This window comes from Rhea americana, unplaced genomic scaffold (genome assembly GCF_003343005.1).
Source record: "Rhea americana isolate MKP2758 unplaced genomic scaffold, rheAme1 scaffold_1, whole genome shotgun sequence".
Taxonomy (NCBI): domain Eukaryota; kingdom Metazoa; phylum Chordata; class Aves; order Rheiformes; family Rheidae; genus Rhea; species Rhea americana.
The window spans coordinates 13,752,116-13,768,143 of record NW_028185038.1 but is presented as its reverse complement, the minus strand read 5'-3'; the positions used below and the strand labels follow the sequence as shown (position 1 = coordinate 13,768,143).

The 16,028-nt window shown below is 35.6% G+C and overlaps 2 protein-coding genes across 3 annotated transcripts in view; one reads left to right on the top strand and one right to left on the bottom strand.

The window, feature by feature from the left end:
• The window catches only part of UPF2 (UPF2 regulator of nonsense mediated mRNA decay), a 192,893-nt gene that overhangs the window by 101,355 nt on the left and 75,510 nt on the right, over positions 1-16,028 (bottom strand). The window lies entirely within an intron of this gene.
• Positions 34-15,815, top strand: SEC61A2 (SEC61 translocon subunit alpha 2; the record flags this gene model as incomplete). The annotated part of the gene is made up of 12 exons (XM_085325817.1): positions 34-145; positions 907-974; positions 4,791-4,856; positions 6,352-6,430; positions 9,799-9,930; positions 10,075-10,184; positions 10,796-10,949; positions 11,930-12,090; positions 13,140-13,337; positions 13,571-13,762; positions 13,919-13,995; positions 14,725-15,815. Coding segments are annotated over 12 exons (1,536 nt in total), but the record flags the coding sequence as incomplete, so codon positions are not given.

Sequence of the window (16,028 nt, the reverse complement as noted above, 5' to 3'; positions counted from 1 at the left end):
CCCGCGGGGCTCTGCCCGCGCCGGGGCCGGTCTTTCTCCCGGGCCGAATTTCCGTCGTTACGGTGCCGCTTGCCGCGGGCCGAGGGGCTTCTTCCAGCAAGGCCGTTAGAATCGTCCGGGGAGACAGACGGCCGGGCGGAAGGCGGTATATAAACGCGAAAACGCCGTTCCCGCCCTCGTTGTAGTTAACCCCGTTCGCAGCGCGCCGGGTGCTGAGTGATCTCTGTGGCTGTCCGTATTTCTTGGGGCTGGGAATAATGTACAAGAGCTAAAACCCACCCAAAACCCCTACGTTTCAGGATTTTTTTTTCAGTAGAAGAGCCCACGGTTTTGAGCTTTGGGGCATTTTTAAAGCAGAACTTGCGAAGAGGGATACATCAAAAGTTGAAGTAAATACGGCAGAGTTCTGATCGGGTTAAATGCTGCAGTAATGTGAAGTAGGATTTCTACTTTTTGTTTTAGAGATTCAGTTTTTCAGATAAAGTACAAGATGTCGGTCTCTGTGGGTACTCTGATGTCAGCATTGCTTTGTTTCTGCATATAACTAGCACAGAATGATACTGGGTCACTTATTTTTAGATGGAATATAATTTAGTTCTCTTCTGGTGATATGTGCAGTGCTGCTCATCATCTAAGATGATGTTAAACCAGCCTTGGGGGGGAAAAAAAGGAGACAAATCATTATCTGTCATAAAAAACAGTTTTGACCTGTTCTGATCTGGTTTAAAAAGAGGGTATCAATTTTCAGGCATTGAATTAGGTGTTAATGAAATAGAATTCACTTATCAAGTGTTCTTATTTACATTTTAATTCTTTTCTCCTGAGGTTACGTAAAATTTTATGCAGTTTTATGAATGTGTATCAGTTCATTAATATGTTCTTTTTTCTTCTTTTTTTTTTAAACAGTTAAATTTTTAGAAGTTATTAAACCATTCTGTGCAGTTTTGCCGGAAATCCAGAAACCAGAAAGGAAGGTGAGCACTACATTATATTTCTATTTTTGTTGGTTCACTGGTAAGAAAATGTGATATTTGAGTCCAAGCTTCACTATAAATGTAGACAGTGGGCTCTGCAGTAGGACATACTGCTTTTTAGAGGGAGGGGCAGAGAAATCTGTCTTAATATAAAAAACTACTGTGATGAATTTCTTACTCTGGTAAGACAGCTCTGATAAGTTGTTCCAGTGGGTAACTGTACTGACTTTCAAAGTGTCATATTTCTAGGCTAAATTCATTTAGTTTCAGTTTCCTATGATTGCGTCTGTTTTTATATTCTAGAACAGAGTTTTCAGACTTTTTTTTTCCCCTGTGGGTACAACTGTTGTCAATGGCTTTGAGTGCTGGTGGCAGTTCCAGGCTTTGAGCTGGCTTGCCTATTACTTTGTAAAGACTTCTGCTATGATCTAGGAACCACAAATTTAGTTCTTCCTTTCCTATGTAATATTTTCAACTCTTATAGCGGTATGTCTCTTTGGCAAAGTTGGAGAGAGAGTTCAGATAATTACTCCCTGTTTACCTACTGTTGATTGGTTTATTCTGAAATCAGTGAACTGACTTCGGTTATACTCTTCTGTCTACTCCGTTAGCCTTAGAACCTCCTCACAGTCCTCTCTGTATCTTCTAGATCAAAATTAATTAATTTCTGTAGATTTCAGTGATACCTGCCCTGTCAAAAATAATTTTTGTTTCCAAATTTGAGGCTTAAAAAGACATAAGCAAGAACACACCACCTAGGTTACAAAAGTGGTAGTTAGAATAACAGATGTACCTAATAGTCACCATCATGMCTAGTATGAAAATTCCATAAATGCTAAATACTATTTTTTTTCGTTCTTAAAAGAAAAGCATAATTGAGAGCTTTTCACCATAGCCTCTCTTTGAGAGAGTCCCGTTATGTTGATGAGACGTTCTGGAAGGTCAGGAATAGTTCATACCAATAATCATAGTTGAGTRTGGTAGATTGAAAGGAAAAGGTACAGCAAAATCTGCTAATTGTTCCTCTTTGGGTCTGATATTTAAGAAGATAGGAATTTACCCCTTGGCTCTTTGCCCCATCTGTCTTTCCTTGTTGACTTCCAGCATCTTTCTGTCTCAGGACAAGTCTCCAAATAAATGATTTCAGTCAGACAAAGGCATCTTCAGAGCAGAAACCTCCAGAGCCAAACCCTATTTGCTACAGTTGGGGTGCACGTGATTTGGGTGGAAGGAACTTTTGTTTCTGCAGCAGTGAACCTTAGTGCAGCCTTCTGGTGCTGGTTTCTGACATGTCTTTGGCTACATCCAGTTATCCCACTATCTCTGGTGAAGTGGATGGGAAGAGGAAGCTAAGACAAATCTATAGATGTTGGTGTTTCTAAAAATCCAGTTGTGGATTTTCTGTTTCTTCCTTCTCTCCTAAAATTCGTCAGAAAGGAGGAGAGGTTTGGTCTGTCTGTGTCCTCCATCAGCAGATGAAGGATGCCAAAGAGGTGCTGGGATTCCTGTCCTTGGTCACTTTCTTTTTCACTATCTAGGTCAGTGTCAGTTGTCAGCCTTGTAGGAATTTGAGGTGAAAACGTATTTCGGAACATCTTTTTTAGACTGAACAGCCCCTTGACTGTTTTAAATGATGTTGCTTGCTTGTATATAGCCTACTGACTGACCTTGGTCATTCCATATAACTTATCTCTTTATTATCTGTTTTCTTGCAAGGTGTCACTGACCATTAGTAATGGTTTCAGTGGGCTGGTTAAGTCAGGATAAGAAACAGAAATATCAAAATGGGAAAAAGACCTATTTTCTATGAACTTCTGATGATTATTGAATGAAGATGAAGTTTTGTTTCAGTTGGGTTCTCACTGAATTCTTTTCCTATTATTTTTGATGACGGAAGTTTTCTGGCACTAAGGAGTGTTAGTTTTGTGTTTTGGTCAAGTTCATTGACAGAAGCAATTGCTACTTTTTGTAGTTACTAATATTGATTCATATTTGTCTTGTATGCGTGGGCTTTCTTAAGAAATGGAACAGACTGTTCAGAACAACAACAAGATGGTGCTTAAGTCACTTGATTATCATAAATTGTGAGAAAAATGTTAAAGGAATAAAGTATCCAATTGGATCTGATCAGATGATGAACTGTACTGTCTCTGTGCTCATTATTGTTTGTGGCTGAAGAATCTTGATCCCCATTTATATTTTGCTGTTCCTGGCATATGGCTCCAAGGGACTGTTGAATGAAGTGTGATTTGGGCGATACAGAATTTYGCTAATGCTTATGTTCACCGTAGTTAGAGGCAGAGGGGCTGTAGAGCCTAAGAGCCTGACACCCCAGAAGCTAAGGTTAGTTGTTGTGCTGCAGAGTTAATTCTGTTTAGTATTTTTTTGTATTTAAAAGTCTATACTTAAAATCTGAAGTATAGAATTCTGCGAGCACTTGGTAAAGTGGATTAGTGCTATGTAAAACCTAACATAAGATACCGTTTGGGTTTATTTGCTGCTGCCATTATCATTATTTTTTTTTAATTTCATACTGTAAGTATTTTTGTGATCTGGCCTCTTTTTTAAAAGAGTGAGGCTGTATCAGTAAATACATTAAATTACTGGAATATTTTGTTTCTAAGTACATACTTTTAATTATAAAGATAGAAACTATTTTTTTTCCTGGGATTTCTTAAGAAGTTGCACTGCTGCATCAGTTCGTATCTTGTCTTCTGAGGGTGTTCAGGACCTCTCGTATGAAATGAGGCACTCATCTTTTTTTTTTCTTGTTACTTCTCTACAGGCAGATTCAGTGGCTGGAGGCAGAAAGCTAGTACTACTGCTGTTTCTGTCTTACATGTTAGTTCAAGTCACATTTTAGTATCTGCTGCGCTCTTGGCTATGTTGAACACACTTTTCCCAGTGTATGGGATAACCCTGTGGAGAAGAGAGCGTGAACTTGAACGTAACACTGGAGCTTAGCTATCTTGGTCTGTTCAAGTGCGTTTTCTTCTGTCTCAGGATTTGAGTAATCTCATTAGAAAATAAATTTCTGTTCTTGCACTTGAAACTAGTTACAGTATTCTGTCTTAACTGTTCTGACCCTGACATTCTCTTCCATGTGTTAATGACCATCAGATCAATGATCATCAGTCTTTTAAAAGTAATACATGATACACATAGCTAGAAATATTTTGGAAGAAGAATGTCTAAAAATTACTTTATGGTTTGTGTCCATGAACATCACAGTGAATTTAAGCTTCCTCTTAACTTCATTCTAAGTATTTCAAATTATTATTCAAAACTTATGGTTTTTTTTCTGGTTCTTTTATCACTTGCCTACACTGCAGTTAAATCTCTTTCAAAACTTTATAACACTTTAGTCTAATAACTTCCAGCATTGCAAAGTAATGCTTCCAGTCTGTTGAAACCAAGAGTTAAAATCACTGAAGATAAGTTTTTTTTTTTTTTTTTTGAGTTAAACTTTCAAGTTTTCTCTGATATATCTTATTTGTAGCTCATGCTGGTATTTTTCTGAGTTAGTAAAACATAATTTTATCTATAATAATCTAACAAAGCAGGTATATACAATGTTCGGTGTACTGCTAGATCCCCTTTAAGTTTTATTTGACTACACAAAAGCCGCGTGAGTCTTTGTCTGTACAAGGTCTGAAAATCTTATTAAAAATAACTTCTAAAGAGAAATGATGGTTTCTGGTTTAGTATCTTCACCTTTAATTCTGAATGGTGTAACATTTAGTACTAATGTAGTAGTGTGGTGAAAGTTACAGAGGCAATGAACACATTAATTGCTATCTACATTCTGGTCCTTAGATCCAGTTCAGAGAGAAGGTACTATGGACAGCTATAACACTCTTCATTTTCTTAGTATGCTGCCAGGTAGGTACTGATATTTTTTGTGTTACAGAAAGGCTACAATTTCTGCATATAAAACATGCAAGTATATGTGTATAAAATACGCTCTGTGTATATAAATATTTGCTAAAAATGTGAGAAATTCTGGTTTTATGTTGACCTAACAGTTTCAGTTATATAGTGTTAGCAGTGGCAAGTTTGAAAATGAAGTAGAAGCAAGTGCTTTTACTTGTTTCCTCTTGAAACAAGCTCTTACGTTGTAAAGATTGCAGGAAGATGTTTTTCTCAAGTATTTAAGTTGACATTTAGAACTTAGTCTTTGTGAAGGTACTGACAAATACGTTAGCTAAAAGCCCCCAAAATACAGATCTTTGTAAACATTTCCATAATCTTTATTACTCATAGTTCCAAGAGTTCCTAGAACCTGTACTTGGGCTATAAGTGGATAGTATTGTTTTTTTTAAAAATTACTTAAATATTGCACAAAATTAATATCCACGTATTACTTGATTTTTTAAAAAGATTTAGTCCTCTTAGATCATTTAAAACTAACCTTGCATCTCCAGAATCAGCCTTTTAGTTTATCAACTTGAATTTGCACTTTATAGTCAGAATCTGGAGCAGTAGTTTAAGAATTTTGATTTTTACAATAGCGAATGGCTATTGAAAGGCTAAAAAGCAGCTCTTGTATGTATCTGTTTTTCTGTATCTAGAGATAGAGGTGTTTTTTCTGTGTTTCCTAGCTGCTAGGTATATGCATATTTAAGACTTTGAATCTATATGAAAGATTGTAGTAGGTGAATAGGAAATCAGATAGTGCAGATAAGTGCAATAATTTAGAAATACATTTCAGATTTTGGATTGCCTCCCCTCCCAGTATGCTCTTTTTCTAATTAAGAAGAGCTTAGAAGCTTAGAGAGATAACATACATTGAAGTTTATGCTATAGCTTTAATTTGTATTGAGAAGAAATGTTTAGGACTATTAAAAATTAATACTTCTTTATTTTCTTAAAAATGCTTTGTTATTCTTTGCTTTATTTTTGTAAAACTCAGAATTGCTACAAAAATGTTAGTGAAATAAGTAATGGTCTATTATATAAAATTTTTAGGGTCTTAGTAATTTGTGGTATCTGACCTATGTATTTTATACTTTTTCTGTTTTCTTTAGGGGATTGTATTACTCCCTACCTGCATCTGACAGGCATTCACATCTTCACCTTTAGTAATCTGGCTAATGCACTTTGAATCCCTTTTGTAGAGATATCTGCTTTTTTCCTTAGAAGACTCTTAGGTTCCATAGTTTAGACCTCTGAGTCATACCTCAGTTGGAGGATTAAAATAAATGGTGTCAGTATCTATGTTAGCGTATATTCTGGTTTAATTAAAAAAAAGAAAAAAGGAAAACGTGGAATAAATTATCCTAAACAGTGTAACAGTTGAGTCATTACAGGTTAAGGTTCTTGGATTAAGACAAGCTGTCTTTGTATGCATGCTTAATACCTCTGTGTGCTTGAACAGATACCTTTGTTTGGAATCATGTCATCAGACTCTGCAGATCCTTTCTATTGGATGCGAGTCATTCTTGCGTCAAACAGAGGTTAGTAGATCAGTTCTGTCGACTGTTTTGTATGAGCATAAACAGACTGGAATAAAAATTGTTGACTGTTAATTAATCTTGAAGTATTAAGTGTCATACACCCAGGTGTCTTGTTGAAACACTACGAAGTGCTTAATACAGATGTAATGCTTTGTATTCAGAAATGATACCTAGGAGTACTTTGTCTCAGGTCCCTTTGACATGTAAATGATTCTTTTTGATTCATCAGCTTTAGGGCTGTTTCTGTTTCAAACTGTAGAGCCATCTTTTTCTGATTAATATGTGCAGCATTGTCTTCCTCTCACCCCGTTTGACGAACAGTATTAGTGTACACTATGAGAGCCTCGACTAGAAAACACCTTACACTTGCAAGTCAGTTATGCCTCACCGTATTTTGGTAATATTTGGATGAGTAATTTTACAGGTAGGAAAGCTAAGAGCAGAGATATTTGGTCTTACAGTTTACCTTTAGTGAAGTCGAACTAACTTATTTTAAAATAGACAACTGGACCCCAATCAAATGTATAAGAACTTTTGTACTAGTTCTAGAAGTCTAAAACTAAGGTGGGTGACCTAGTGTGAGTGACTTTAAATGAGAATGCTGACYTCATCTGTGTCTTAGAAAATTGTTTGGAGTCAGGAAAGTCAGTGGCAGCCTCTAATGTGAACGTACAAATTATTTAGGAATGTCAGAATGGATCATACTGCTGAAGTTATGTATTCAGGTAAATAATTTAGCTGTTTCAAACTTTATTGCAGAATTTGTTTATAAAAATTCTGTGTCTCAGTAGTAGCATGTGATACTGAATGCGTTGTCCATTATGCAACCAGAATAAGGATAGTGGCCAAGAAAAGACTAGAAAAGCTGTGAAGACAACAAAAAAGGGGAGTGGGAAAGTTAATTTGCACCTAAATCAACTAAGTAGATGTGAAATGAAGACTAATGTTTTTGATAGCCTCGTTTTCTTGCTTGTTGGAAAAGAAGAGATTTCCTTGAGAGAGGACATATTTGATTCTGTACTGAGTAGTATGTAGACTCTAAGATTCAAGTATGAAAGAACTAGAATATGATCATGACTTTAATGTTTTCTCATTTTATACGTTCTGTGATAAGAAAAAAAAACAAAAAAAAAAATTTTAAAAAAAAAAAAAAAAAAAAAAAAACTTTAAATGAGGAATTGATAGTTAAAAGGAAGTGGAAAGAAGACTCCAGAGAGGAGAGGAGGTGCTTGAAAACACTGAACTTTAAGTTCAGATTACTTATGAAAGGCTCTTCAGAAAATTAAAGTATTGTGGGGTAAGTGGGAAGACCTGCTAATGGATTAAAAGCTGTTGAAAGGATACAAAGAAATGTCTGTGTAAATCCATAGGATGCCACAAATTGAATATTGCATGCAGTTCTAATCTACCATCCCAYGAAGGACATAGTGGATCTAGAAAACACTCAGGAAAAGACAACAGGGCAGATCTAAGGTAGGAGTTAATGTATAGAAAGAGATCCTAAATAAATAAGGTTTCTTCATCATATAATGTGTTATGTCCCAAATGTCTTTGAAATCTTGATCTCTGGAAACAAAGTAAATAGGGAATGGATAACCACTTTTTCTCATAGTTGTAATGAGGAATGGGCAGCCAATGTGATTATTAAGTAGTGGATCTAACACAGAATAGTTACAGAAGTCGCAAGATGCAGCTTCTGAGTGAATTACTGATATATGGGGAAGAAACACAGAATGATACTTTCTCCAAAGAAGGGGCTCTGTTCGGAGATGACCTGTGAGGATATGTAAGTTTCTAGTCTGGTCAGCTGTGAATAGCCTTTTTCTACTCCTTGATCTTCTACATGACCCTTAAGGCCTTGCTTCCCATGTCACTAATTCTCCAGTGTGCAGTGGCTAAATACCTTTTGTTAATAATTTTGCTAATTTTATGATAGATCACAATTACTCTACAAGAAAGAGCAGACTTATGCTTAAATGTTCAGAGTTCAAAATAATTGTAAGCTGATTCTCATCTTAATCTTCCTGGTGAGTATTGCAACTTAGATAATATGTATTTTTTCTGAAGTTAAGTCTCTTGAGTGACCATATAAAAGATAGGCCAAATCAAATTACTTTTAAACTAATTTAATATTAAATTTTTAAAAGTGTCTTCACACAAGCTTTTTTTCTTTAGATTTAAAATTCCAGCTTGGGAAATGTTGGAAAGATTGTTTACTTGCTAGTTTAGTTTCTTAACTTTCATATAAGATTTTCAGTATTTTGTTTTTCTAAGGTTGTAACATCTTCAGATAGAAGAGATTTTTCTCTAATTTGCTGAAGGATAAATTAAGTTTTGAAAGTGATCTTTTTTGTAACATTGTTGCACTAAAAAAATAGAGGAATGTTTCTGTATTAAGGTGAGAGTATTTTATTCAGGCAAAAGATGAGCTTTTTTTCCCTGGTTTTAATTGCTTTGGGTAGATTCAGGTTTGCTTCCATAAGATTTTATAATATAACTGCAGAAGATGCCAGTACGTGAGGAAGATCTTGCTGGGAATATATCTGAACTATAGTACTGGGTGATGGTGTTATAGCTGTGACAGTCTGTTGTGGATGCAAGAAAAATGAAATCTGCTCTGCTTTTTGTTATACCAGGTGAAGTCTGTGGGGAAAAAATAGACCAATTTTCTTGTACATGAGCACATACTGCAGAAGTAGTGTTTTATGAAGTTGTACCTTCCTGACTTAAGTTTATATATCATTGGAAAGTTGACACCTAGATGACGTTATGTCAGTGAGTGAGATGGCAGAGTAGAGCATCTTAATGACATGCTGCTTTTTTTTTCTTGGTTATGGATTGATTCAATCCCAAACTCCTGTGTTTTTAACTAGAGGCAGTAATTCTGAGAGTGGCGTATCAACTACTGTGGATCTGCAACATCTTTCATGTGGTCTTCACAACTAAACTTCTTGAAAATGTGATGATTGCAGTTGAAGTGGTGACAGAATAGACAGCCAGTGAGAAGACTTTTTTCAGTGAAAGATTCTTTGATGATATATCAAAAAGCTAGCTATGTAACTGGCTTAACTTCAACATGCATCAAACTTGAGCGTTAGCACAGTTTCGGAAAATGTTTAAAGTGAAAAGCTATATATATTTCTCATGCTGCCTTCAAAATTACAGATTTTAACACAGTACCCTTTGTGTGAGGAGAGGATTTTCTTTTTTTTTTTCATTATCCCAGTATTTGAGTATACGTGTTTGAAGTGTTATGAAGAATGTTCTCTGTAGGTCAGAAACCTTTCAACAGGCCTAATATCCTCAATGTGTAATCTCTTAGGAGAGATTCTTGAATTGCAATTGTATTAACTTTTCTTCCTGTTCAGGTACATTGATGGAATTAGGTATTTCACCAATTGTGACATCTGGTTTGATAATGCAGCTGTTAGCTGGAGCAAAAATCATTGAAGTTGGTGATACTCCAAAAGACAGAGCCTTGTTCAATGGAGCCCAAAAATGTAAGCACTGTTCTGGTTAAAATTAAAAAGCATGTCTTTATTCTTGGGAAAGCAGCCTGCTGAAGTAAAGTACTAGATGTGAGATTTCTTAGTAGGTGAATTCAGATGATATTTTTAACAGATTTCCTTTCTCTCTTGTTTTAGTGTTTGGGATGATTATTACCATTGGGCAAGCCATTGTGTATGTTATGACTGGAATGTATGGAGATCCTGCTGAAATGGGTGCTGGAATTTGTCTTCTTATTATAATTCAGGTTAGTAATGTGCTATTTTGTGTGTAAATGGGACTGGTTAGCTACAGGATAGCTGGAAGGGGGAAAAAAAACGTGTATCTTTCCATATATTTATTTGCTTATTTTTAATTCTATAAAGTATCATCCTTTCTATCTATTTATAAATATATATGAGAAGTTACAAATTTTCCATCAAGGAGGAGAAAGTTGGGATATTCAGTATCAAAAATGTTTCAGATAGGAGTGAGTAGTTGATTCCAGATACAGGAATTAATAGACTTTGAAAGTGCTTGCTAATATTAAGTACAACAGAGGACTTCTGATTAAAGGATGCAGATGCAGCTTGGAGACACTATCCTGTAGGGCAAAGCAGTAAATGCACAAACTTAGCAAGTGCTTTTTTTTTAAAAAAGTGTTAAACTGTTTGTTTGCTGGTATCAGCATTGGAGTCACAGAAATTATTGCAAAATGAGATGTAGGCATGTGTATGTGAGAGCAAAAGGTACTCTCTAATGATATGTAGATTAAATGCTTAGTGGTCAGTCTCTCCAATATGATGAAAACACTGAAGAGAATTAATTCTTGAGTTGATTTATTCTTGTTTCTGCTCAGTTTTGTTTCTTTTGCCACAGCTGTTTGTTGCTGGTTTGATTGTGCTGCTCTTAGATGAGTTGCTACAGAAAGGTTACGGCCTGGGATCTGGTATTTCCCTGTTTATTGCTACCAATATCTGTGAAACCATTGTCTGGAAGGCTTTTAGTCCCACTACCATTAACACTGGCAGAGGTACATGTGCTATTACAATTAGTTACAACATACTTCGGGGGATATATACTACACAAAGTTTATCAAATATTTATCAGATGCTTATCAAAAAAGATGTTTTAATGCATGACAATTAGCCCTTAAAATCAGTTGTCTAATATTGAAGGTGGAAATTTTGTCTGACTTAATCTTCAGGTAGTTAYTCTATTAATAACTCGTACATTTGATTTGATTTGCAGTAGTTAAAATGGGAACAGTAGCCCCTTGACTGAAAATTTTTGCAATTCCATCTTATTTTAGCCATAATTTAGAAACAGAAAAGCTGGTAGATCCTGTTTGTTTAGGAGAGTTGTTCATGATTCAACTGTTGTCTATGGCTACAGAATACTTATAGTTAGTGCCTCCAAGTTACTCTAAGCCTATTTGATATGTCAGAGAGTGCCATCCGTCCATTTCCCAGCCATCCTTTAACAATATGTGGTTGTTTTGAGACCATGGACATACCAAATTAAGATACAAGCTGTACTTACATCAAAGGGTTTAATCGTTAATTCGTATAATGCATATTTTTGAAATCCTGAGCCCTGTTTTTTCCTTTGCTTTAATTTTCATCTTTCAATTCTAGCACTTTTGTTTATTGTGCTTTATTACATTTTTATAGGTACTTTTCTTCTCTATTATTTTTCCTTTCCATTTTTTCCCCATACCCCTAGAAAATAAAACAAGTATATTTTTCCATGTGTGTGAGAATTCTATTTTTTTTATCAGTTATAATGTTTGATAAATGATTCTAAAGACTACAAACTAAATGCTAATTTATACAAAAAAGACTTCTAGGTTATGATGTATTTGTTGTAATAGGATTTCTGTTGTATTATATCTGATTATGTATGCATTTAATTTTTAAAACTGTAAATTAAAGCCAGATATTTAAACTAAAAAAGAATCATAGCTTCCTTCTGGAAGTCTTAAATTTCTTTTACTTTCGTTGCTCTATGCAGGAACGGAGTTTGAGGGTGCTGTGATTGCATTGTTCCATCTTCTGGCTACACGAACTGACAAAGTCCGTGCTTTGCGGGAGGCCTTTTACCGACAGAATTTGCCCAATCTCATGAATCTGATTGCTACAGTATTTGTGTTTGCAGTAGTTATATATTTCCAGGTAAAATAAAAAATTCCTCATTGCAGGTCTGCAGTTGGTCATGAAGAAGTGCATGGACTCTAGACACTGCGTTCATTGAGCAAAAAATTATTGCAAAAGTTAAACTAGAATAACTGAAATATCCTAACTTTGAGTGAGGAACTTTATTCATTCATTTTTTTTCTTCCGGTACTGTTACTTCAGGAACATAACTCTGTGACAGTACAGTTGTTAAATTTTATAACCAGAAGGAATTTTACGCATGAAGTGATGTATTCTCACAGGAGCGTTCTGTTCAGGGAAACACCCACTATGAGTCTCTTTATTAAAACCGGATTCTGAGACTGCAGTGCATTTCTTACACAAATAATATACTTAATTTTCATAGCTAAGTTAAAAGAATACTTTCAGACAGAGCTAGAAAACCTTGCTTCTTTGGGTATCGTGTTCTCTGTATCATGTTTGCATGATACAGATTTGTTCTAGAGAACGACGATGTCATTAATGCATAGGTTTTTCCCTATTTTTTTTCTCTAAATATTCAGGCCTTTGTTTTTAAATTTGAGCATATGTTAAAAATAGATGCTAAAGGAGATCCATATGGAGCCTTTTTTTTTTTAATGTCATTTCTTTCCGAGCTGTTTGGACAAAAAATCAGAATTCTGTTTTTCAAATGAGGCTTTTCTTGGGCCTACTCAGATAGAAATCTAACCTGTAAAACAGAAGGCTGGGCTTACAAATACTGAAATCTGCTGATATGGACTAGTTAAGTCATTAAAGGTTTTTATCAAGCCCTGAAATACAAAGTAAATGTATTTGAGAGGAATACCATTAAGCAGATGAGAGATGATGTTTATATGAGAAGAATGTAATACAACCAAGCAGTTAACACTTACAAATCAGTAAAATTTGTAATCCTGATTGTAGCAGAAGGTCTTTGGGATTTACTGTTCCATACCTTGCACTCCTTACTTATTAGCAAAAACTGTCTTCAGGAATAGCTTTTAAGTATGCTAGGAGAACCTTCTATTTTAGAAATTAACTTGGTGCATTTGTGTTCTTTCCCTTAGGGATTTCGTGTTGATTTACCTATCAAGTCTGCACGATATCGAGGACAATACAGTAGCTATCCCATCAAGCTCTTTTATACCTCCAACATTCCCATCATTCTGCAGTCTGCCTTAGTTTCGAACCTCTATGTTATTTCCCAGATGTTGTCTGTTCGTTTTAGTGGCAACTTCTTGGTGAACTTATTAGGACAGTGGGCAGTAAGTATTTTACTACTTCACATATATAAAAGTGTGTGTGTGTATAATATATATATTTGTATACGACTATGTTGTAAAACTTTGATATTTCAGCAGTAGAAAACTGAAATACTTTAACACTTTTATGTAAATGCTGTTTTAAACATTGCAGAGGAATTTCTCCATGAATATAGGATAGAAATGTGAGACATCTGTGAAAAATAATTAATTGTCTTTTTCTTCCTCTTTCATAGGATGTCAGTGGTGGTGGCCCTGCTCGGTCTTACCCTGTTGGTGGCCTCTGCTACTATTTGTCCCCTCCAGAATCCATGGGTGCAATATTTGAGGATCCTGTCCATGTAATAGTTTACATAATTTTTATGTTGGGATCCTGCGCATTCTTCTCAAAAACTTGGATTGAGGTGTCTGGATCATCAGCAAAAGATGTAGGTGTTCTGGTGAATGTGCCTAATTATTATGTTTCTAGATGTTGTCTTTAGCTTAGAACTGACTAGTTTTTAACCGATCACAATTATTATTCTGACTAAATATCAGCTGGTTATGAAACACTGCAGTAGTTTCATAAAATTTTGTTTCTCTAGGTTGCCAAGCAACTCAAAGAACAACAAATGGTGATGAGAGGCCACAGGGATACCTCAATGGTTCATGAGCTTAACAGGTAGGAAAACTCTGGCATCCAACAGTGCTGCTGTACTAGGTGGTTAAGTGTTGGATTGGGGAGGTGTCAGCTACAGCAGATACTCTCTGAAAAACTGGAGTCTTGTTTCTACTGAAAATCTCAAGTTTTTTCCCATTTAACTGTCTTCTTTCCTGGTAAGGTTGAAAGATATTTATAGCAGTAATAGATTATCTTACAGTGTCTTTTTGTTTAAGCAGAAGATAATGCAGAAATTTGGGATGAATCTCTTCCATGTTTGTAAAAGGAAGATACCTTGATTTTTACAGGTGCTTAATTTACTATTGCTGAACTAAGAAGACACTACAATAGTGGTATTTTCTGCCATGTGTAAAGTCTGCAGATCTATATGGAATGGCAGATTTATCCCTACATTTATATAGCATTCAATGTCAAAGCAGTTGTTCTTGGTCCTATGGAGGTTATATACCATGCATTTATGCAAAATTGCTATACTATTAATTAAAAAAAAAACGTTGCCAATGTTTAATGATCCACATAGCTTTTCTATCAGTGAATATTTATTTTAGTTTCTACTTTGTGCGCGTACAGTTCAGAAGATTGTAAGAGTTTGGCAGAGTTGCATCTGTAGCTCAGTAGCTCTCTAAATACTCTGGCTGTTTTTTTTTTATTTATTTATTTTTCAGTAGTAGATGTATTGCTAGGCCCTCGGATGAAAAGGGATGATTATGAATACGTTTTTTGTTACAGGTATATCCCTACAGCAGCTGCATTTGGTGGTTTGTGCATTGGTGCCCTTTCAGTATTAGCTGACTTCCTTGGAGCCATTGGGTCAGGCACTGGCATTCTGCTTGCAGTCACCATTATCTATCAGTATTTTGAAATATTTGTAAAAGAACAGGCTGAAGTTGGAGGAGTAGGTGCACTATTTTTCTAGATGTCCAAATATTTCATGGTTTGTGTGAAAGGGAAAGTATTTTGACAACATGCATCATTTAGTCCAATAATGCTATCTTCTTTTTACTTGTTTTAAAGTGCTACATTTCCCATTATTATAATGGGCATTGAGCAATGCCTGTGTGCAGCATCAGTACCAGCTGCCTTAAGAGTAAAGTTTACATTATCTTGTTTATCTAGTGTTGCCTGTAATGCTGGAAACCAATTCATCTACCTTGCTGTTCAGACACTACAATGAGATGGTAAAATGTATCAGTTTGCTATTGATAAACATTTTTGCTGACAGCATTAAAATGTTAAATTTATTTCCCTGTTCTTAGTAGGAAAAAAAATCTGAGTTCAGATTGCCACACACCAGTATTCTTGACAGAATTTGTAGCTTGTATTTTACGTATTTTTTTTATACTTTTTTTATCTTGCATTTCCCCATCGTTGAACTCGGCACTCCTTATTCCTTTGCAGTATTTTCACTTAGGCCCCTTTCTCTTAGTACCAAGGGTGGACAAACAGACATTTTACCCCAGACTGATACTTCTCTCACCTATGAGCTGGTTCTGTGGTGGGTTGCTGCATTGCAAGGCCCAGAGCACTTCAGTTTCTTGCCTTGGGCTTCCTGTGTGGCAGCAGTAGCCGCTGTCACACTATCAAGTCAGCCCAGTAGTTTTGTTTTAAATATGTACTTGTGGTAACTGTGCCACCGAAACTTCATGTCCACTTTGCTTCTGTGATTCTAAGGAACAAGGGCAGATTCCTAAAGCAGTGTTCATAGAAGGGAAAGTGGGAGGGAACGCACGGTTCCTGCTGAAAATTTAATTTATGTTGCCGCAGTTTGTCAGCGGCAGTGTAACAAGTGTAAACATTAGACAATAAACTTATTTAAATAAGCTCTGTCCTGTGTCTTATCTGTGCAGGATACAATTCATATGTAGTTTCTGATTAACATGCTTTGACAATGAATTAGGAGTGGAAGGCTCTCTTTTTGTGTTTCTCCTTCCTCTTTCTAGAACATAGTTCTGATAGGCTTTTAGCAGCCCTAATAAGTTTTCTCCCATTAAAATCTTTGAGCTTTCTGCTTAGCTGTGAACAAAGGCTTTTTC